Source organism: Tenrec ecaudatus, chromosome 6 (assembly GCF_050624435.1).
Source record: "Tenrec ecaudatus isolate mTenEca1 chromosome 6, mTenEca1.hap1, whole genome shotgun sequence".
Taxonomy (NCBI): domain Eukaryota; kingdom Metazoa; phylum Chordata; class Mammalia; order Afrosoricida; family Tenrecidae; genus Tenrec; species Tenrec ecaudatus.
In genome coordinates, this window is record NC_134535.1 from 54,458,381 (window position 1) to 54,482,715 (window position 24,335).

General features: G+C 39.8%; 1 protein-coding gene across 1 annotated transcript in view; it reads right to left on the bottom strand.

Moving 5' to 3' along the window:
* Positions 1 to 3,539: 3,539 nt before the first annotated feature.
* Positions 3,540 to 24,335, bottom strand: part of GLIPR1L2 (GLIPR1 like 2) — a 43,748-nt gene continuing 22,952 nt past the window's right edge. The window contains exons 5-6 of the mRNA XM_075553226.1: positions 4,175 to 4,201; positions 3,540 to 4,092 (exon numbers count right to left, since the gene is read on the bottom strand). Coding sequence (XP_075409341.1) covers positions 3,707 to 4,092; positions 4,175 to 4,201 — 413 coding nt within the window. The 3' untranslated portion in view covers positions 3,540 to 3,706. The remainder of the gene's footprint in view (positions 4,093 to 4,174; positions 4,202 to 24,335) is intronic.

A 24,335-nucleotide genomic window follows, 5' to 3' on the forward strand; every position in this document is an offset into this window, starting at 1 on the left:
GCACGCGAGGCCCATCCAGGGTCACAATACGGGGAAATTCCTCAGGGAAACCAACCAGCACTCTGGCGGTAGATGGATTACCCAGGACTGCTTCCAGCCATCGTGGCAAGGACAGGGCTCAGAAGAGGACCAGATGTCATTGTTAACATCAGGTGAATTTTGATTGCAAGCAGAACATATTAGAAGGATGTTGACCTGTGTTTTCTGGACTATTATGCTATGAATTTAAATTTTGTGCATCGTAACAAGCTATGGAGAACACTGAGGCATTCGATTTCTAGAACACTAACTGTGCTCATGCAGAACCTGTGCATGGATTAAGGGGCAGTTCAAATAGAAAAGGAACCACTGCATGGCTTAAAAATTTAGAAAGGTGTGTGTCGAGGTTTCACCATACCATCAAACTATGGGGAGCAAATAACCCGAGAAACTGGACTATGTGAAGAAGCACTTGGCTTCAGGGATAAAGGGAGACTTATTAACCACCTGTGATACGCAGATGACATACCCTTCCTTGCTGAAAGTGCGGAGGACTTGAACCACTTGCTGAATGAGGATTGCAACTAAGTGTCAATAAAATAAAATGTTCACAGCTGGCCCAACCGGCGGCAGCATGCTAAACAGAAAAAAACGACAAGTTGTCCGCGATTTCATTTTACTTGGATCCACACTCAGTGCTCATGGAAGCAGCAGTCAAAAACAAAACAAACCAAAAAAACCACCAAACGATGTATTTCATCGAGCAAATCTGCTGCATTAGATCTCTTTAAAGTGTTGAAGAGCAAGGATGTCACTTTGAGGACTTAGGATTGCCTGTTTCAATGACCTCACGTGCCTGTGAAAGTTGGACATTGAATAAGGAAGACTGAAGAAGAATCGATACGTTTGAATTACAGTGCTGGTGAAAAGCCGCAGTCAAGAGATCAAAAGATGTTTTGCATAAGGTCAATCAGCTGCACCAGGCCTCCTTACAGTACTGAACAGCAAGGATGTGATTCTGTTGACTACGGTGCACCTGGCCCAAGCCATAGTACTTGTAATTGCCTCAGACACAGGCGAAAGCTGGACATTGAATAAGGAAGACTGAAGAAGAATTGATGCATCTGAATTGTGGTGCTGGAGAAGAATATCTGGAGAAGAACATCATGTTTGGTAAAGTAGAGAGAAAGCACAAATGAAGGCGGCCCTCAAGGAGAAGGATTGACACAGTGGTTGCAACTAAGGGTCAAGGATAGAAACAATTGTAAGGATGATGTGGGAGCAGCAGTGCTTCATTCTCTTGTGCATAAGGTCGCTATAGATCAGAACCACCTTGCTGGCCCTTAAGGACAACTGGTAAAGAATATTGAAAGTACCATTGATTGCCAGATGAACAAACCATCTGTCTGTCTTCAAAGAAGTACATCCTGAATACTGCTCAGAAGTGAGGAGGGTGAGACTTTGTTTCATGGGCATGTTATCAGGAGAGACCAGTCTCTAGCAAAGGACAATATGCTTGGTAAAGTAGAAGGTCAGTGAAACTGAGGAAGACTCTTGAGATTGACACATCACCTAAAACGTTGGGCTACAAATAGATATCGGTGAGATGGTGCCGGGGCAGGCAGTCCGAGTTGTCCATAGGTTTCTAGGAGTTTGAGTGGACTTCAAGGCACTTAACAACAGGAGGTCCCGTCCCTTTTGCCTAAGGAGCAAACAACTTTGTCCCCATAGCCTGTCTTACAAACAACAAGAAGGTGCTACAGCTGTTGCCTTGACAGGAAAGAGCACATACATCTTTAGGTATGGGTTAGAGAGAGAGCAACATTACACCCAGAAGTGTACAGACCTAGGTGGAGGGTATCCTGAGAAATAGTGGCTTCACATTTTGATATTATTGTTTAATAAAGGATCGTATGATTTTATAACTATATATTTACTTACCCTCATCTATCCATGAATATAATAGCACATACAAGGGTTAAAGCTAATAAAACTTTGCAGCATAACTAAGCACCTTGCAGGAATGATTCACAAGATCTGGGGGCTCCGGACCACGCTCTTCGGAGCCATGGAGGTAACTGATCATAATATAACCTACAAAGTTCTACATTCTACTTTGGTGAAGACCAGCTAGGGGCTTAGAACTTTGTGAGGAGCCATGTGAAGTGCACCTGTTTCTCTGACCCTACTTGGTTCCAAGAATGTTAAGGCAATCAAAGACACATGAAAATAATTAGTCCACTGGACTAATTGACCTCCATTGCTCTGTGACCAGAAGAACTGGAAGGTGCTGTGCTATTTCTTCCAATCCCTCTGAAAAGGATCACCGCAGGTGGTCTGAGATAGAGTGGGAGAAAAATGCAAAACAAAAACTCAATGTTAACAACAACAGAAACAAACAAACAAAAATAAATCTTACTGGTTTGATGGACCCCAAGCCTTTCATCTCCAGGGCTCAACTTTTAGCTAAACAATCTACAATGTGAGCGGGAGCACCAGGGCGGTATGCACGCCCTAGCCAATCATGTGAGGTCAAAGGGTGACAGTTGCATTAGCATGAACCCAGAAGGCGGCCAGGGACAGGAAATAAGGACGAAATGAAACGATAAGCACAGGGAGGAAGTAGAAATAGTGCTATTATCCTGTGGGGATTGCAGTTAACGTCACATACAACATGTGTGTGCATTGTTGAATGTGAAAGCAGTTTCCCATGTAAGTGTCCACCCAAACCACAATACATAAGTCGATAAATAAGTCAGTAAATCACTGTCAAGAACCCGCCCATTCCTCTACTTACACTCTACTCAGGAGGCTGAGTAGAAAAAAGGTCGATGCCATAGAAGTAAAGTTTAATCTCCAAAAAAATGCAGTTCATGGGGAAAACAAAAGAAAAGCAATGAACAATATGAAAAAGCTAACAAACAAACAGGAAAGTGACACCCCTCGCCTCTGAACCTCTCCAACCCCAGAGGAGGCTCCAGGACGTCTTCAGAGAATTCCCAACACGCCTCACTTTCCCACAGACTTTTAATACCATGTTGATTGAAGTAAAGGGCAACCATGTCAATAAACAGACTTTGGCATTTATTAGCACTTGCTGGCAATAAATTATAAGCTTAGTCACGGATTACATTAAGAGTTTAATGAAATATTGAGCAGGATGTAAAAATGGAAAGTTTGTCTCCTAATAGGAGGTACCGGTCCCACTTCAATCGTTCCACACACACACACATCACAAAAATGATACCAGATGCCTTGAGAGCACTTGGAAAATTAAACCACCCCTACCACTAATAATGACCATGATAGTGTTCATAAAAACAACAAGACCAATGTGTATTTATTGGTTGTTTGGAATCTAGAATAATCCTAAATACCTTAACATGTATAAATAATCTTATTTAATGCTGGAAATATTTATTGGTTCACTTAAAAAATAGAGATACAAACATACTTATAAAATGAATATTTCCTTTTTCAACATGGTGAAATACTAAAGATTGCTTTTTCTACCATCACATCTTTATTGCTCTCCAAGCCCAATATCTTGCAATACTACATAGTATATAGTTTGCTTATTTTTCCAATTATTGTTGAATAAATATGGCAAAGGGAAGGGAATAAAAGATACTGCAGGAGTGGTTTGCATATTTTCATTTTGTTAAAGTTCAGTGTTTTATTATTTTTATTTTTGGCCTACAATTATATTTTTGGCTTATGTTAATAATCAGTCATCCTCCTCCTCCTCCTGCTCCTCCTCTTCCTCTTCCTCTGCTTCTGTTTTGTCCCCTTCTGCATTGTCTTCTTCTTTCTCTTCTCTTTGCTCTCCTACCTCCTCTTTCCTTGTCTCACCTTCCTCTCTCTCTTCCTGTTTTTCTTCTACCTTTTGAATTTTCTCTTCCTTCAACTTCCTGTCTTTCCTTTCTTCTAATTCATCAGGTGTAAAAAACATCTCTTGTTCCAGTAATATATTCGGGAAGCGTTTCTGTACTAACAAAACTACTGTTGTACATAGTATAAAACACAGTAGTCTCAATATAAAGGTCAATATGCACACTGGGTTACATATGAGTGGCCGGGGATTTTCCCACGTTGGATACCAATATCGGTAATCTGTAAATAAAGAAGGAATTGAAAGTTGGAGTTCATATAGAGAAGTTAAATCAGACAAGAGATAAAGGACACCAATACATACATATGACTTCATCACGATCTGCGTTACCTAGAATGAAAAAGAAAGTTCTATTACATAAAATGTCTTCATTTTGTAGAACACAATTTCCCCGACAATAGCATCACCCTGCTCTTGGCTCCTAGGCTTCATGCGGTCATCCTTTAGGTCCCCGCCAACAAGCAGCTAGACGGAACTGGCAAGATCACCCTTTAGGAGAGTCACGTGGTCTGCCTAAGCAAGCTGGACGCACAGGAGTGGGAAAGTGTGGGTCCCACTACCAGCTATGTCTGGAAGCCAGGGTGTCTCCTTATGAGCCACCTTACTGCTGCCTTCTCACATCTGTTCCGGCTCCAACGCTGGCGGTTCCTCTCTTTCTTTTTTCTTCCCAGATCACTCAAATTCGTGGTCAGAATCTGCTCCTTTTCCTCATTAACGTTTTACTTTCAGCAGCTTCAAGTGCTTGTCGTTTCTAAGCAATTGCACTAACTCGATAGCCTGTTGTTTTTATTTTTAGCTATTTTGCTCACAGTAACCATACCCCTCTCGGGAATTAAATTATCCTTATTTTCCCTCCCACCTGGATAGAGAGGATTGATGTAATCACTCCCATCTTCCACAAAGAGAGAGGATGGAAGGTAAGTAAGCGTAGTCTCACACCCAGAGACTCCAGGGCAGCCAGGGGTGTTGTCTTGCAGTGACACCACAGGGATAATCTTAGCACTCCTTCGCTAGGCACCTTGGAAATAAACCGACCTCCTGTTGCATATTTGAGGTTATTTTAGTCTTTCGTGCTCGGTCTTATGTCTGACTTTGTATTTTACTCATGTAATTCTACTTCAGGGCTCCTTTATACAAATATCTCTATATGATCTGTAGTATGTTCTCTAGCATAGCTTGTGTGTGCGTCTCTATTGATTCCTTAAGATAGGCATGATGTAACGAGTACCTATCTCTTCTTTGTATTTGACTTCACTCCCCATCATAGATTGCTCATTGTTTGCAACCTTCTTTTACTTGCATTTAAAAATATTTAAGTACATTTAAATTTACTTATATTTCATGTTACATTTATCCGCTTTAAATAATATCTTTTACCTCTGGCTATAAAACAATGAATGAATAAATATGCTTTTCTATCTCTCCACTCCCTTCTCAAATTTTATTCATTATATCCTTTTTATTTTGCCACAATTTATTACGTTCATATTTTGTTTTGTAGCTGTTGTGATCAAATTATTTATTTTAATATTAGTCCACCAGTCACTAAGACTCCTTGCTTCCTGTTAGTCATTTTGTACCAGCTTTTTCCATTTATTCATTCCAATGAATGTCATCCTCTAGTTTATTGAGTAAGTGCTCATAAGTACACTCCACAAGTTACATCATGTTCATACATATGTGTCTATTTACTTATTTTTGAATAATAGTTTTAGCTGTACCTAAATTATTGGTTGGCACTTTCTTCATAAGTATCACTGCATAGGCTTTTAAATTTCGCTGTTGTTGTAGAAAAGTTGGAGACCAATCTGAATATTTCTCTTCTATGAAATGCTGTCAGTTACCATCTCAGCATTATTATCAAATCCAACAGTCTTAGACTGGGTTTGTAGAAAAACAAAACTAGTATATATACTCACAGATACAGAGTGGTTTATATTAGGAATGGCTCACATAGTTCCAGAGCTGGACGACTTCCAATTTGTGGGTCAGATGTCAGGCTTAAGTTTCTTCCTGACTTGCACAGCTACAAGAACTGACGAGACAAAAACTGGCAGGTCAAACAGCAAGCTTGTTACAGAAGCGAATCAATCCAAGACTGACAGGTAAGATGCAGGTTGCTGGCTCACGTCAATGCAGCTGGCTTCTGCCTCCATTGGAGCTCGGATGAGAAGCTGACCGTGATGCAGGACCCCGACCCAGCAAAAAGCAAGAACGGGTTTCCAGGGGTCCACTGCAAACAGGTGACAATCCTGTTTGGACAATTTTTTCCAAGTTGATTGGCTTCTCATAGAATTCATGGGATTGCTTCATATTAGATCTGGTCATGGGGGATTACTAGGTCTTAACGGCAAATCACCAAGAATCCTGGCCGGCCAAATTCACATAAAACTTTAGCTATCCCACCATGTGAAGTTGCCTCTGTATTGTTGAGTTATGGTTGGAATTACATTTCTTAGAATTAATTTCTCCATACAGTTTCATGTTGAGTTTTCCAATGCCAGGAATTCAAGAAGAATTTGGAAGATGTAAGAAGGCAGGACATTATTCTTAATAGGGCCTTCTTAGCAGAACAGGAAAGCTTCTTTGTAGCCGTACACCGAGACAGTTGGTGGAAGCTTTCTCCAAGATTCTTAAAGATGTCACCATTTCTTGGAAAGCTCTTGAGCATCACTTATTGTGGTGTTTCAGGCATCCAGTGTTTGCTTCCATGACCCGCTGAGTACCATTTTTCTGCCTTTTGGGGGCAGTTCTCTGATTTCAAGTTTGGGAAAGTTTTTTTTCCTGTATTAAATACTTTATTGCCGGTATTAAATACTTTAATACATAAAATGCTTGTTTTTTTCTAACTAAACTCAGATTGCTCAACTATATGATTTTATATTCATTTTTTCTTACATATTTAAAGGATTATTTCCTGAAGTCCAGTAACTCACCTTTTTCCTGGCATAGACCGTGCACTTCAAATGTTAAGACTCAATTATTTTTATCTATGATCAGTTTTTTGTGTGTCTAAATTTCTACAGCTTTCATTTTTATTTTTATTTTTTTTCAGTTTATTATGCTTCTGGGTGTTTGGCAGCTTTCCATTACATACATGTTAAATCCAATGTATTGGGAAGTATTTACAATTTTCTGTTTACTCCTTTTGAATTCCTTGATGCATTTCTCGGACCTGAATTCTATACTCCTTATTGTTTTCAAACAATAATAGTTTTTCTTGCTGCTTCCAAAGCAAGCTCCACTGCCGTGTGTTTTCCTCTTCTTCCGCATGTCCCTCATGGCTTCGTCTTCTTTGTGTCTTTGCTTTGCTCTCGAGCATTCCTGTGCTTCATTAAGATTTTCAGAGCGGGATAGTCTGTATCTGCTCTCATTCTCTATCTGCTCCAGGGCCACGTTCTTCTGGTGACCATTTAACGTCTGCTGTCCCCATTTCTCTTTTCCTTGAGGTGCTTTGTGCAGACAATGCGCTGGTATTCTAAAAATTGTTAGTATTCATTTCTTATGCTATGTTTTCTGATGCCTCTACATTTGTATAGCTTTCATTTTGTTTTCTGTTTATTTCAGTTCTGTTTTGGTGGGGGAGCTTTCAATTATTTTAAGTTATCACAAACTTGACAACTTTAACCAGCCACACATATTATCTCACAGATTTTGATGGGCCAGGATGCATGGCTTAACTGGGCTCTTTGTTTTGAGGTCTCCCCAGATGAAACCAAAGTGCCATCTGAATGCTCAAATAAGGAAGCGTCTCTGCCAAGTCTGTACCTTGTTGGGAGAATTCATTTCTCTGCGGCTGTAGGAATTAGCACATCAGTTTTCTGATGGCTTTTAACCTGGAACAATTCTTAGCTCCAAGAAATCACTTGCAATTCTTGCTAGTGACCATCCTCATAGGCAGTTCACAGTATGAGTATTGGCTTCTTAAAAGACCCAGAGTGAGTCTGCTAGCAAGACTGAGTCATATAACAAAGTCACCGGTGTGTCATTCCATTACCTTTTCTAATAGTGTAATCTAATCACAACAGTGGTCTTATGTTACCTTTGTTGCATTCTATGTATTAGAAACAAGGCACAGATATGACTTACACACTTGGGGAGGAAATTGATTGCACAAGTGCTTGAATACCAGAAGTTAGAAGTCACTGAAGGTCACTTTAGAATTTTCTTGCCACATTATTCATCTTTGAGAAAAAACATTATTCCCTGACCAGGTATTTATACACCACTGTGAAGGAGAGGAGTCAAGTCAATCTCTAGATTAATTGTAATTCTTCATAGGTCATTATAGTACATTTTCTTATCACAAGATTATTTGTATGAGTTTATTTTCAGATTTCACTTCTCTCTAGCTGAGAATGACAGGCAGTTGTGATACTGTCCAAATGTTTGACTCGGGTCAGATTTCTTACTACAAATATGTCCTTTTTAAGGTTATTTTCCATGTGGGCTACATCTCCTATTTGGCTTGTTCCTGTTTCGAGTTTGCGCATTCTGTTCCTATTGTCTCAAAAGAAGAATTACTGTGTTTGTCTCATAGGATTTGCTATTTCTATTGGGAAATTTAGTTCTATAGGCTTTGAAAAATGCAGCTAGATATTTGTAACTTTTCTGAAGTTGGTTGCCTTTATGTATAGGGTCAGTTGGAATCGATCCAGTAGCAGTTGATTTGGTTCCTTCTGGTTTACATATATTTTGTCCAGGGTGGTAAATGACTCCTAATTTTAGTGACATAGAGCTTTTCTTTATTTCTTGTCCTGCTTCTGGTTTCTGATAGACGTATAAGAAGGACAAAGTAGAGGTCACTTATTTCACTATTGATCTTCCATAAAGGTGGGAGATTGTAGCATGAGCAGGTCCATGATCCCCATGTCAATTCAAGGTCCCCAAGGAGAGCAACTGGAAATCTGTAAACTGAACTCAGTGAAAACTCTGAGAAGCTGGTAGAGGGTTGGAGCAACCAAAAACATAGAGAAACAAGAAAAAGACTTCAAAATAGTTGTCAGGATCCATTGAGTTGACGTTAACTTGTAGTAACCCACGCACATGGGATGAAAGACGACCCAGTCCTGCACTATTCCCACATTCTACGCCAGATCAGAGCATTGCGAGCCATAATGCTGTTGCTGGATACTTTTTAGATGTAGATAACCAGGCCTTTCTTCCCTGTTTTTCTACATTTGGAATCTCTCCTGGAATGTATTCAGATGACAATGACACACAAGCCTCTACTGAAAATGGGTGGTGGTACATAAGATATAGTGGCCAGACATTAAACCTGGTCACCCCCATGGGAGGTGAGAATTTTACCAGTTCTACCACTGAAATGCCAATGCCTCTTTCAAATAATAGGTTTTGTTTACTTACTTTTGTTTATTTCTTGGCTATTATGTTCACCTATCACACTCCTGGTTAAGCAGCAGTAGCAGTTGAGTCTGTGGCAGCAATAGATGGGCCACCGTCTGAGGTCACACAGAAAGGACCTAACCTCTGGCTCTGGAATAAGCAGAGCAGCCTTTTCTGGTAGACTACCCACTGTTATCTGTTCTGATTTCTACAGGAGCTACCTGAAAGAGCGACACCTTTGTTAGCCCGATTTGGAGACTACATGGCATGGGGATAGGAGTGATGAGTGATGACTGAAGGTGGCTTGAAAAAGCCATGTACATACTCAGGACTAATGCATGGTAATATTCTAAGGCCTTGATTCAATAAAAATGTTACAAAGCATACAAAGAAACTAGAAAAGTTACTTTATTTAAAAGAACAAGACAAAGAAGAGAAGTCACCTTTTGGAAGCCCAGATAATAATAGACAGACAAGAAGATTTTAAAACAATAATATTGAAAATACTCAGAGAACTTTGGATAAAGCCCTACAGGAGATCAGGAAAAAGTATGTAAACAAAATAAGCATTAATAATGGGATACACTATTTAAAAAAACACAGAAAAGTACTGTTGGAGCTGAACAACACAGTCAAACTCACTGCCATCAACTCAATTCTCACTCATGGAGACCCTATACAGTAAGGCAGACCTGCCCCTGTGGGCTTCAGAGACTGTAATTTCTTATAGGAGCACGGAAAGCCTCATCTTTCCCCAGGAGGGACTGGTAGTTTCGAATCACTGAACAACATTTTGTGCAACCAGAGTTCCTTTATAACAGTACAGTACCTGATATTTTTTAAAAAAGAAAAGAAGTAACAACAGATTTGAGCAGTCAGAAAAAAGAATCCGAGAACTAGAGGATTTTCAGTCTGCAGTGTTGGGTGTGAATGGCAAAAAGAATGGAGGAATGTGAGAAAAGTCTATGATCATATCATGAACATTCCAGAAGGGCGAGAGATAAAAAGGCAGAAGGGATATTTGGAGAATTCATTACTGGAAAGAAAAATTTCAAATTTGATATAGGATATACATCTAAAAAAAGAAAGTCTCAGTGAACTTCAGGTAGGATAAATCCAATGAGACCCACACTGAAATTCAAGGTAATTCTCAAAAATGAAAGATACAAAAACAAATTACATATACAGAATATTTACAGGTTTAGTATTAAGGTAGCAGAAGGACATTGGGCCTCCATTCAAGTACTCTCTCAATGCAAGAATACTTTCTTCTATTAAATTGGCATTCTGTGATGTTCACCTTCCCGACACAACTGCTGAAGACAAAGCGGATGAATAAACAAATTGGTGAAGAAAGCTGATGGTGCCCGGCTATCAAAAGATACAGTGTCTGGAGTCTTAAAGGCTTGAAGGTAAACAAGTGGCCATCTAGCTCTGGGATCGCTCTGAGTCAGAATGAATTCAATGGATACCAACCGTGTTTTGTTTTGTTTTAAAAACAAACTGACTGCCGTTGAGGTGGTGCTGACTCATAGTGACCCTGTGGGTTTCAGAGGCTGTAACTGCTGATGGGACTAGAAAGTCCAGTCCTGCTCCCATGGAGCTGCTCGTGGTTTCAATTGCTGACCCATGGATCACAGCCCAACGTGTGAACACTACACCACCAGCAAGCGTACCCTGTATAGTCGGGGCTCTGGTGGTGCAGTGGTTACACGTTGGGATGCAGGCCCCCAAAATGAGGTGGTTTACACCTGGAGAGATTTACAACTTCAGAAACCCAACACGGGGTCACTATGAGACAGCATTGACTCAATAGCTATTGGTATTGTTTACGTAGTTGTAAGGGTTTTCCATTCCAGTTAAAGGGGTTAAAATAATGATTCCAAGTAGACTTGAAATTTTTAGTATGAATTTTGTAATATGTAGGGCAACTATCCGCTCCCCCCCCCACAAAAAAACCCAACCCACAAAAGGTGATAGAGTTAAAATCAGAATCAAAAACTTAAGTAGGATGGAGGAGCAGTTTGTGGAGGAGCAGGATGTAAAACTCACTGCCATCACATAGATGCGGACTCAGAGAGACGCCTTTGGTGTTTCTGAGACCGTGAACTGTTTACATAGGAGAAAGCCAGGTCGTTCTCCTGCAGCGTGGCTGGTCGTTTCAACCACCAACCTTTGGATCCCAGCCTAATTCATAACCACTTTAGCACCGGCGTCCCAAATTGATTTATAGGCTGACTATAATTTCTTAGTAACCCTGTATCAATGAACTCAGACGACGCTGTTTCTTGTACCATTATCTCACCCCCTTAATAGCCATTCCTCACATATCCGCCAGGTGTCTGTTGGAACGTGTTAGGAAAATCAAGCAGTTCTTTTAGAGTGTAATATATCTTTACATGATGCTTCACCTTTAGGGGCACCCTATAATTATAAGTCTAGAAGAAGTACAATGGATGGTAGAGTGTGTCCGAGGTTCATTCAGCACTACTGTGAAGGTACTTGCCTCAGGTGACAGCCCAGACAGCTCCTGAGGCAGCACCCCAGCAGGCTGGGGACTTCTGCCTTCGGTAACTGCAGGAGCAGACAATCACACGGCAGACTGCTGGCGCATGAGCTGAATCAGCCAATGAATCTAAGACCACCTGGTAAAATGTGAGGCTGCAAGCGCAGAGGCTTCAGATGACAATGAACCCCAAGGCAAAGAGGCAATATAGCAGGCCAGCAGCTCAGGTCCTAAGAACTGGAGGCCAGATAATGAGAACTGGGGGCAGGATCTAGAGTGAAGACAAAACTAGAGAACTTTGCCAGGAAATCAGTGTATACTCCACATAGGTCAGACCTCAAAGCAAGACTGTCAACCAAGTATGGCATATACTTAGTGTGGGGTTCAGCACATCAGATGATCAGTACACCTCTTATTCAAATGTATGCACCAATCATGAAAGTTAATGATAAATCAAAGAGTTCTACCAATGTCTTCAGTCTGTAATTGATCACACGTGCAATCAAGATGCACTGACAATTATCGGCTATTGGAATTCAAAAGTTATTAACAAAGAGGAAGGAGCAGGGCTGCAAAACATGGTCTTTGTGATAGAAATGAAGCCGGACATCACACGACAGAATTTTGCAAAATCAATTACTTGGGCTGCCAGAAGAAGAAACAAATTTGTCTCGGCAGAAGCATAGTCAGAATGCTCCTGAGAGGCAAGGATGGCTAGACTTCTTCTCATGTATTTTGGACATGTTGTCAGGAGACACCAGACTCTGGAAAGGACATCATACTTGGCAAACTAGAGTGGCAGCAAAAAAGAGGAAGGCCCATGGCAAGACGGATGGACACAGTGGCTGTGACAATGGCCTTAAACACAAGAGTAATCGTGAGGATGGCCCAGGCCCCGGAAGAGTTTTGCTCTATTGTTGGAACTGACTCAGCAGCCCCTAACAACAGCATTGCTTTCAGAAGAATGAACAAATCAACCTTAGAGACGAGCATGGAAGACTTCATTTTATGTACTTCGAGCACGTCACCAGAATGGGCAGGTTCCTAGTGAGAGACACTATGCGTAGTAACCTACAAGATCTGCAAAAGAGGGGAATACTTATGAAAAAATGGATTGACACAGTGGCTTCCTAACTGCACAACTACAGCAATGACTGTGAGGATGGTGAAGGGCCGGGCAAGGTTTTGTTCTGCTGCACATACAATTGCTATGAGACAGAACAGTGTCAACAACACTTAACAACCGCATGTAATTTCAGGAGTGTGTGCATGGCATACATGTTCAAGTGTTATTCTAGTCAGTATCTTGTTAGTTGGAAACAATCCAGAGGCACTACTATTTGTAAAATGTTGGATATTATCTAAATGCCCATCTATGGAAGGTCGGGTACTTAACATCTAAGAGCATGGATAAACCTGGAGGACATTATACTGAGTAAAATTAGTCGGTCACAAAAGGATAAATGTGCAAGATCACTATTTGAAATAGTCAAGAAAAGATTTTCACACAAACACACACACACAATTTTGGTGGTGACCATTGATGGGGATGGAAAGCAGTGTAGGGAAAGTTAATAAAGGGAAACGAGTGTTCACTTGGGTGAAGGGAAAGGCAATGTCCAAGAAGAGGGAGATTGGCAAAAAAAATGAAGAAGGAAGGGGAGCCTGGTAAGAGCTAAAGGCAACATAGGCAAATACTGTTATATACATAGTCTGGTGATAAATGTACTCTATGAGCAGCTGATTGGATAAACATGGAGGTTGAACAAATGTGAGCGGGGAAATGGAGTATATATACATGTATGCGTTTTTCAACAGTTGCTGGGAATCAAATTGACTACATTTGTTGAAAGAGCCAACAGAGTAACTCAGGATCATCAACAAGAAAATGTCACCTGGAAAAGAGTCCATCAGTTGCTCAAGTTCAATATTCAGTTTCAAGTTCAAACTGTAGAAAGTTAAAACGAGCATGCAAGTGCCAAAGTATGGCCTTAAATATGTCACGTGGAGTTTACAAACCATCTCATGAATAGATTTGGCACGGTTAATGCTAACGATTGAAAACCAAAAGAGTTGTGGGATGGCAACAATGGAAAGAAAAAAATTAAAAATCATTAAAATGCCAGAGTAAAAAGAGACCAAAGCGGATGTCAGAAGAGAAAGATGTTGAAGCTTGTTTTTAGAGTAAAGAGAAAGAACTACGAAGTAAAAGAGCCGGACAGAAGATTTCAGGGGGTCACGGGAAAAGACAAATAAAAGAATGAAATGCGCAAAGACCTGGACTCAGAAAATATTCATGCCTCAAGCTTCAATATCGAAGGATTCTGTGGGTACAGTGGGTGATGCAGCAGCTGCTAATGACAAGACCAGGAATTTGAAGTGACCAGTCAATACTCAGGAGAGCGAGGAGACATTCTACTCCTATAAAGACTTTGCCTCAGACACTGACATGGGCAGTTCTACCCTGTCCATGGAGTTCAATGAGTTAAATCAACTCCATGGTGGTGGGTTTGAGTGTTATGGGTAAAATATTGAGAAATTACAGAATGCATCAAAAGAAGTTGGCAGTAATACAAAGAGTCACTTTACCAAAAATAATTGATCAACATTCACTCAATTTCAGGAGGTTGCCTATGATCCAGAACTGATGTCACTGAGAGAAATCTAAGTGGTACTGAAGGCACTGGGGAAAAATGATGCTCCAGGAGTGGAAAGAGTACTAATGAAGATGTTTCAGGAAACAGATTCAATTCTGGAATTATTCAGTAGTCTATGCCAAGAAATTTGGAAGACAGCTATCTAAATAACTGATAGGAAAGGATCCATATGTTGCCTATTTTAAAGAAAAATGATTGAATGGAATGTGGTTATTAGCAAGTGGTTGGACTGGGTTCACTAGAGAAACAAATTGATTGACATTCATATATGTGTGAGCAGTTTATATCAAAGAGTAATAGTATATTAAGAAAACATCCAAGCTCAAGATCAAGTCCATATGTCAGCTATTAGCCCATATGTCCTTTACTAGTCTACAAATTCCTCTACACAGTCATGCAGCAGTTGCAATTATGCTGAATGCAGAAAGATCACAGGCTGGGAGGTGAAACGTCTTGTGGATCCAGTGGCAGTGGATGTGTTTCCAGGACTCTGGCTGCTAAGAACGTGGCTCCATGTGGCTTATCAACAGGAATGTGAAGCAGAGAGAGAGTGTGTCCTACCTCCAGGGAGGAGGAGACGAAGTTCCAGAGTCTTCTAAGAAAGCCACACCCACAAGGAGGCATCAGGCTGTGACCTGATTGACAGGCTACACACCACCCTTTCACTCTAAATATTGAGTTGATATGAAATTATGTAAAGACCACATCAAGTAATATCATTGATAGAAAAAGCAAGTAAAATTTTGCTGGAAATATTTTTTTAAATGGTTGTAGAAGTGCCCTGAGAGGGAGCAACAAGGAAGTCAATCTGTCTCAGAAGACGACATGGCAAAAGGAATATCTTTGCTAATATAAATGGACCTTGGCTGAAAGTAGAGAACACCAGAAAGATGTTTATCTGTGCTTTATTAGGAAAAGGAATTTGACTATATAGACCATAAAAGTCATGGATAACATCCAGAACATTTCAAAATGTTTGTGTAGAACCTGTACAAAGCCCAAGAGCCATTAGAAAAAAACAAGGAATATTTCATGGCTTAAAATAGAAGAAAGATATGTGTCAGGGCTGTATCTATTTTCTATACTTGTTCAATCTGTATGCTGAGGAAATAATCTTAGAAACTAAACTATATGAAGAACAATGTAATATAAGGATTTGGGGAAGACTCATTAACAACCTGCAATATGCAAACGATACACCGTGCTTAGTAAAAGTGAAGGCAAAGAACTGACTGATAAAGATGAAAGTCTTTGGTATTACACTTTAATATCAAGAAAACAAAAGTCCTCTCCACTGGAAAAGTAAGCAGCATTATGATAAACAGAATATATAGAAATTGTCAAGGATTTCATTTCACTTGGATCAACAATTAATTTCCATGGAAGCAGCAGTGTAGAAATCAATTGCTGTACTATATTGTGCAAAACCGTTGCAAAACACCTCTTCAAGGTGTTTCACAAGTACAAATCTCACCTTGCCAACTGAAGGGTGTGGAGCCCAAGCCATAGTATTTTTGAGTTGGTTCATATGCATGTGAAAGCTGGACAATGAATATAAAAGACTGGAAAATAATTGATGCATATGGATTATAGTGTCAAGAATATTGGCTATACCATGCCATAGGCTGTCAGAACAACAAGATTCTTTTTTGGAGAAATAACAGCCAGAGTGCTACATGAAACGTGAAGATGAGGAGACTTCATCTATCTTACTGGGCGTATTGTCAGAGGAACCAGTTTCCTGAGAAGGACATCATGCTTGTTAAAGTAGATGTTCAGAGCAAAAGGGAAGACCCTGAATGAGATAGACCAGCCCAACAGCTGCAACAATAGGCTCAATTAAAGCAATGGGCTCATATATCACGGACAGAATGGTGTTTTATTTTATGTAGAGTTGCTATAAGTCAGAACCTTCTCAATATTACCAAACAACACTAATATATATGAACTTTAAATATTTTGAAGTATTTAAATAAACTTAAACATTTAATAGTCATATGCTTTGCTTATTTTACATCTCTGGTAGCTTATTTTAAATGCCTAGGAAAATATTAAAAGAGGGCAGGAAGTATGTTTCATTTTATTCCCATTTCATGGTGCTACGTTGGTAATAAACCTACTGCCATAGAGTTGATTCCAACTCATAGTGACACTATAGGACAGCCTAGAACTGCTCCTGTGGGATTCTGAGACTGTAAATTTTGTTTGTTTATTTGTGTGTGTTTTTACATGGTTTTACTGACATAGAATTCATATATCATAATTCAATAGTTCAACCACATTAAAAAGCACAATTGTCACCACAATCACTGATAGAGCATTTTAATCTATTATATACTCATTGTTACTAGCTCATCATTTTCCCCAACCTCCCTAAGAAACTATTAATCCAGTTACTGTCTTTAAAGGTTTACCTATCCTGATTCCATATATAGAAAAACCATACATAACAAAAAGAAAATAAAGTCAACAACAAAACTAAACTGAGAAAAACCTTGATTGAAAAGAAAGCAGAATAGATCTATGTACATATATTTATAGGTTTAGTATTAAGGAAACAGATGGACCGTGGGCCCCTACTCAAGTACTCCCTCAACACAAGAACACTTTGTTCTAGCAATTTAGCAGTCTGAGATGCTCACCTTCCTGGCACAATCACCGAAGACAATGGGTGCACAAGCAAATGTGGTGAAGAAAGCTGATGGTGACTGGCTTTCAAAAGATATAGCATCCAAGGTTTTAAAGGCCTGCAGATAAACAAGCAGCCATCTAGCTGAGAGACAACAAAACTCACATGGAAGAAGCACACCAGCCTGTCCCAACTCGATCGCTGAGGACAAAGAGGGTGCATAAGCAAATGTGGTGAAGAAAGCTGATGGTGCCCGGCTATCAAAAGATAGCACATCTGGGGTCTTAAAGGCTTGCAGGTAAACAGGTAGCCATTTATCTGAGATGCAACAAAGCCCACATGGACCAAGGACACCAGCCTACCCTGATGTGATCACTGAAGACAAAACGGGTACATAAGCAAATGCAGTGAAAAAAGTTGATGGTGCCCAGCTATCAAAAGATATAGAATCTGGGGTCTTATAGGCTGAAAGATAAACAATGGGCCATCTAATTGAGAAACAACAAAGCCCACATGGAAGAGGCACACCAGCCTGTGAGATCACAAGGCATGGAAGGGATCAGGTATCAGGCATCAAAGACAGGCAAACAAACAAACAAACAAATAAATCATAGCATTGTGAATGAGGAGCACAGAGTGGGGGCCCAGTTCCCATCTGTGGGAAATTGGACATCCCTTTGCAGTGGAGCAATGATGAAACATGCAATTTTCCTCTAGTTCTTGAATGCCCCCCCCCCACCGCCACTATCATGATCCCAATTCTATCTTACAAATCTAGCTGGACCAGAGGATGTACACTGGTACAGATAGGAACTGGACACATGGAATCCAGGACAGATGAACCCCTCAGGACCAGTGGTGAGAGTGGCAATACCAGGAGGTGGGAGGGAAGGTGAGGGAGAAAGGGGGAGCTGATTACAAGGTCTACATATAACTTCCTCCCTGGGGGATGGACAGCGAAGTGGGTGAAGGGAGACGTCGGGTGGTATAAGATATGACAAAATAATAATAATTCATAAATTTATCAAGGGTTCATGGGGGGGGGATGGGGAGGGAGGAGAAAAGTGAGGAGCTGATACCAAGGGCTCAAGTAGAAAGCAAATGTTTTGAGAATGATGATGGCAACATATGTACAAATGTGCTTGACACAATGGATGGATGTATGGATTGTGATAAGAGTTTTATGAACCTCCAATAAAATAATTTGAAAAACCAAATAGAAAAGAAATCAGAAAATATTAAAAACGAGAACAAATTAAAATGAATTAAAATGGAAATCAATGATAAGGTGTTAAATTTTAACATAACTCCATCTGGAATAACCCACTCTCTAATGCATTCTGATAGCGGGCTATTCACAGCCCAAGGCTTAATGGATTCACCCTGCAAATATATTTTTTACTTTCTTTGTCATTCATAGCCTTCTGAAAACTGTGTGTTCATAATCTAAGCTCTAGTACCATTCCCTCCTCTGATCAATCCGGGTGGTCTTAACTGACATCTCACTCAGATGGCTGCTTGCTGTTTAGACTTTAAGACCCCAGACACCATTCTTTCTGATAGCCAGACATCATTTGATTTCTTCTTCACATGTTGCTATAGCGCTCCTTTCTTCAGTGCTCTCCTCATGAGGGCAAGTAGAGACTGTAAATCATAGAAAGCTTCATCTTTCTTCCAAGGAGCAGCTGGTGGTTTTGAACTGCTATCTTATTAGTTAGTAGTCCAACAAGTAATCCACTATATTACCAGGGATCCTTGGGACTACTTAATACATTTGTGTTAAGTAATAATTTCTTTATATTGGTATTTAGTGAGGAGTTAGAAGCTCTTTTTTGTGGATTAATATATTCCTAAATTTTCTCATTGTCCATTAACTTTCAGTCTTTGGAAATCTGGTTGCTAACGCTGCCATTATTCTGAAACGTCCATAACTCAGTGATTTCCACTTCCTCAGATTAGTTCTCAATGAAACCTTTCTGCTCTCTATTGCTCACTTGATTACTCTTTTGCTAAATACTTTCCCCCTTTGCATCTAAATAACTTAGTCCACAAAGACAGTGCTCTGCATCCTACTTTGATGAGTAGTGAATGGAGTCTTACAAGCTTGTGAATGGTGATTGAAGGTGCGACAATTGGTTTCTCCCTTCCAGGAGCAAAATAGAGCGAAGAAAATGGACACAATTAATTCAATGCAGTAATGGACCACAGAAATCTCAGCCTTGACCACTACCAACAACTAGGTAAGAGACCATATCAGAAGATTCTGGATATAATGGGAGAAAAAAAGTGATTAAAACTACAATTATAAAAACATACCGGGCTGACTGGTGAGATACAGAGTGGACTCTCCCACTCCCACCACCCCCCAAAACCCACAGTCACAGAACTCAGCCCCAGAGCTCAATGTTTAGCAATAAACAGACCTATTAGGTGAACAATAACATTAGGGAAGTACATGTAATAGGCAAGAAGCTAAGGGGAAAGGATTGATTCCACCAATCAGCAAGGAATAGCAAGCTGAACGCATAAATAAAAAGGTCCTTCCTGAGATCAGGCACATGCTGAACGTCTATGAGAAAATACATGCAGAGCAAGGGCCAGTTATACCCACTTAAAACTTAGACGTGCATAGTAAGGACCACTAAGCCACACGCAATCTTAATGTGTGCCTTCTCAAAGCTTGGGCATGCATGACAGTTAAATTACTTGTCCTATGCACTCTTTACATCCACTAGGTTCACCAACACACACAATCAGGCCCTCAAAGTCGATGTGGGAGGAGAGCAGCCAAGAAGGGAGGGTATCTAAAGTGTAGGCACATCCTTACACGGTCGTTTTCGGTTCCACCCTCCGCGCTCCGCCCAATTTCTTGCGTCTCCGTGTGTCTCTCCATGCTCTCCAGAGAAGGTCTGTTCTTATCTGTGAGCATGTACTATCAAAGACTTTGCTTTCATTCATAAAAGCTTACTTCCACTTCTGTCATGTGAGTCTACCTCTATGGAGAAGCAAGATCCAAGGAAAAGCATCCCTGAGAGTACCACATGCACCTTAGAATAATGAATTATTTGTGATCAAAAGGGCAGCATTTTCTCAAGGATAAACTTCAGAAGGCACAAAGGGTTAGGAAAAGAGGAGAAATGGAAACAGGAAATTCTGTGGTTCTGGTTAGGTGTCATCCAGTCAGCTCTGACCCATAACAACCTTGTGCACAACAGAACAAAATGCCACCCAGTCCTGCACCATCCACACCATTGTTCCTATGCTTGAGCCCTTGGTTCCAGCCACTGTGTCAGTCCATCTCCTTGAAGATCTGTCTCTTTTTCCTTTGCCTGCCTCTCTACTTTACCAAACATGATGTCCTTATCCAGGGACTGGTCTTGCCTGACAACGTGTCCAAAGTACATCAGAGGAAGTCCCATTATCCTAGAGACTATTCTCACCTTAAAGAGCCGTCTGGCCACACTTTTTCTAAGACAGGCTAGTTTGTCCTGTTTGTAGTCGATGGTACTTTCAGTGTTCTTCTCCAGCACCACAATTCAAGTACATCAGTCCTCTTTCAGTCTTCTTATTCACTGCCCAACTTTCACAGGCATACGAGGAAACTGAAAATACCAGGTTTGGGATCAGGTGCACCTTAGTCCCCAAAGTAACATCCTTGCTCGTCAATCCTCAAAAGAGGTCTTGTGCAGCAGATTTCACTAATGTAACTTGTTTTTTGCTCTCTTGGCTGCTGCTTACATCAGCACTGATTGTGGATCCAAGCAAGATAAAACCCTTGACAATTTCAACATTTTTTCCAATTATAATGATATTACTTATATATTTATCAAGAATTATAGCCTTCAGCATAGATTACAGTTCAATGTAAGAAAGATCAAAGAGTTCACAACTGGACCAATAGAAACCATCGTGATAAAAGGAGAAAAGATTGAAGTTGTCAAGAGTTTTGCCTTATTTGGGTCCACAATCAATTCTTAAGGCCACAGTCAGTAGTCAAGCGATCAAAAGACATATTGCACTGGGTAAATCTGTTGTGCAAGACCTCGTTTAGACTGTTGAAGAGCCAGGGTGCTTCTTTGGGGACGAAGGTGTGCCTGATTCAAGTCATGGTATTCGCCATTGCATCATGTGCATGTGAAAGTTGGACACTGAATAAGGAAGATTGTAGAAGAATAGATGCATTTGAATTGTTGTGCTAAAGAAGAATACTTAAAGCGCAATGGATTTCTAAAAGGACAAACCGATCTGTATTGGATGAAGAAAGGCCAGAGTACTCCTGAGAGACAAGGATGACGAGACTTCATGTTACATACTTTGGACATGCTGTCAGGAGACACCAGTCCCTGAAGAAGGACAGCATGTTTGGTAAAGTGGAAGGGCAGCGTACAAGAGGAAGGCCCTCAATGAGATAGACGGACAGTGGCTGCATCAATGGGCTCAAGCACAGGAACAATTGTGAGGACGACACAGGACTGTGCAGTGTTTTGTTCTGTCGTGCATGGGGTCACCGTGGGACAGAGCCAACTCAATGGAACCTAAAAACAACATCTATTGGTTCAATTTTGAGGACCTTGATCTAATTTACATTGAGTTGTCATCCATACTGAAGGCTGCAATCCTTGATCTTCGTCAGCAAGGACTTCAAGTCCTCCTCACTTTCAGCAAGAGAGGTTGTCATCTGCATATCACAGATTGTTAATAAGCCTTCCTACAACCCTGATGCCACAGACTGAATTCTTCATATAAGGCAGCTTCTCTGATGATTCACTCAGTATGCAGATTGAATAATTATGGTGAGAAGCTACACCTCTGTCACACACCTTTCTTGATTTTCAACCATGCAGTATTCTCATTTCACTAAACAACTGCCTCTTGATCCATGTATAAATTTCACACAAGCAAAATTAGGTGTTCTAGAACTATCCATAGTTTGTTATCCACACAGCAGAATGCCTTGGTATAGTCAATAAAACAAAAGTAAACATAGTCCCTGCTTTCAGCCAAGATTCATCTCACATCAGCTATGAATTCTTTGTTCCCTGCCTCTTCTGAATCCGGCCTGAATTTCTGGCAGCTCCCTTTCAATGTACTGCTGCAAAATTTCTTGGATGATATTCAGCAAAATTTTACTTATATGTGATATCAATGATATTGTTCTATAACTGGAGCATTCCGTTGGGTCACCTTTCTTTGAAATGGGTACCAATATGGATCTCTTCTAATCAGTTGACCAAGTATTTGTCCTCCAAATTTCTGTGCATAAAAAAGTGAGTCCTTCCAGTGCATTACCACCTTGTGAAACGTTTCAATTGGCATTCCATCAATTCCTGAAGCCTTGTTTTTCACTAATGTTTTCAGTGCAGCTTTTTCCTTCAGTGCCAGTGGTTCTTGCTCATATGTTACCTCCTGAAATGGTAGAATACCAACCAGATCTTTTTGGTACAGTAACTGTGTGTTCTTTCCATCGTCTTTTGATATTTGCTGCATCATTTGATATTTTGCTCATAGGATCTTTTAAGATTGAAACTTGAGGCATGAATTTATTCTTGAGTTCTTTCCATTTGAGATATGCTGAGTGTGTTCTTCCCTTTGGTTTTCCATTTGTAAATCTTTGCACATTTTATTATAATATTAGGGAGTGCAATTAGTGAGCACAAAACAAAATGTATATGAATTGTTGAATGAGACACTGGTTTGCTTACTAAACCTTTACCCAATACATAATTGAAATGAAAAAATAAAATAAAAGTATTAATGTTCAAAACTGAATTCACCTTATGAAATTGTACCATTGGTCAATCTATCCCCAAACCTGGAGTTATCTTAGTCTCTCTTTTTATCTTGCCATTCTATCAAATTAGTCTTCAAGACTTTCTAATATTGTATTTAATATTAATCAAATTGTTTTACACATATTTCTCTGACATATGTTCCTAATAAATTTAATATGTTAGAAATAATCAACAGCATACAAAACTATTGCACATAGAAAAGACTGAGTTTGAACTCTTTGACAGTTGCCAACCAGTTGTCTCTTCATCACGGAGTATTTAGGTTGTGTGCCTGTCAAACAAGGGCATTCTCCTACAATAGCCGTGATAACAAAACCAATGGATTCCAACTCATAGAAACCCTACAGTGAGTCCCCAAGACAGAGCAGAACTGGCCCATAGTTATCCCAAGGTTGTAAATATTTACAGAAATAGACTGTTAAATTATCCCCGCCCCCATGGAGTGACTAGTATATTTCTTTTTTTTTTGTATGTACCAGAGATTTTTAATCCATTTGTCCATTTACGGAAATTTAGTTACCTTCAAATTGACCAGTTGTTTTCTTACAGATACGTTAGATTCATTCAACAAATGTTATAAACATTGTTTCCCACATTTATCTAAATCATAAATTACTCTACATCATTACTTATATAATCTCCTTCCAAAACTACAACAGGTGGCAGCTGAGTCAAATACTTTATTATTTATTTATTTATTTATTTATTTTTATTTCTTAACAGTTTTATTGGCATTTCCCAAATATATCATACAAATTTCTAACTGCCAACCAGACACTCAAACCCCTGATCTATGAGGGCTCCTCAATGCCCACAATACAACCACAAAATCAGGAAATTAACATTAATTTATCTCTCTCATTTATCCTCAGACTCTATTCCATTTATGCCAATTGTACTCATAATAACAACTTATATTGTAAATGGAGTCAGTTCTGAATCATATAATTCATTGTTTTCATGTCTCTTAATTTCCTTCAACCTACGATAGCTCATTCTCTTTTTGACTTTCATGATTATGATTTTTTTAAGATAGTAGGACAATTAATTTATAGACAAATTCTCATTCTTTAAAACAAGTCTTCACCTTGGATTGGTGTTATGCTCTGTTTGGATTACCTTACATATCTTTGGTAGAGATGCCACAGAAGTAAGACTGTCTTCTCATTGCATACTCTCAGGTAGCTCATGGTTTTGATCTGTTCCATTTCTGATGATGTTCACTTTGCTTACTTGCTTAAAATATCATCTGGCAGACTACTCCAACATGAAAGTACTCCTTTTCCCTGAGTCATTCATTAGTATGCTCATGGAGAGTTATTTTGCATGTAGGTGACTACACTGGTCCTCAGACTCTTTCCAATTCATTCCTTTAGTAATTTTTATGAGCATAAATTAAGTTTCCTATTTTAATCTAATACTATTGGTATTATTTTGATGCTCAGAGTGTCCAAATTTAGCCAGTGAAGGTCTTCTAAGAGAGCTCCTGTGTCTTTTTCTGTGCACAGTATCACATGACTGTCTGAACATTTCT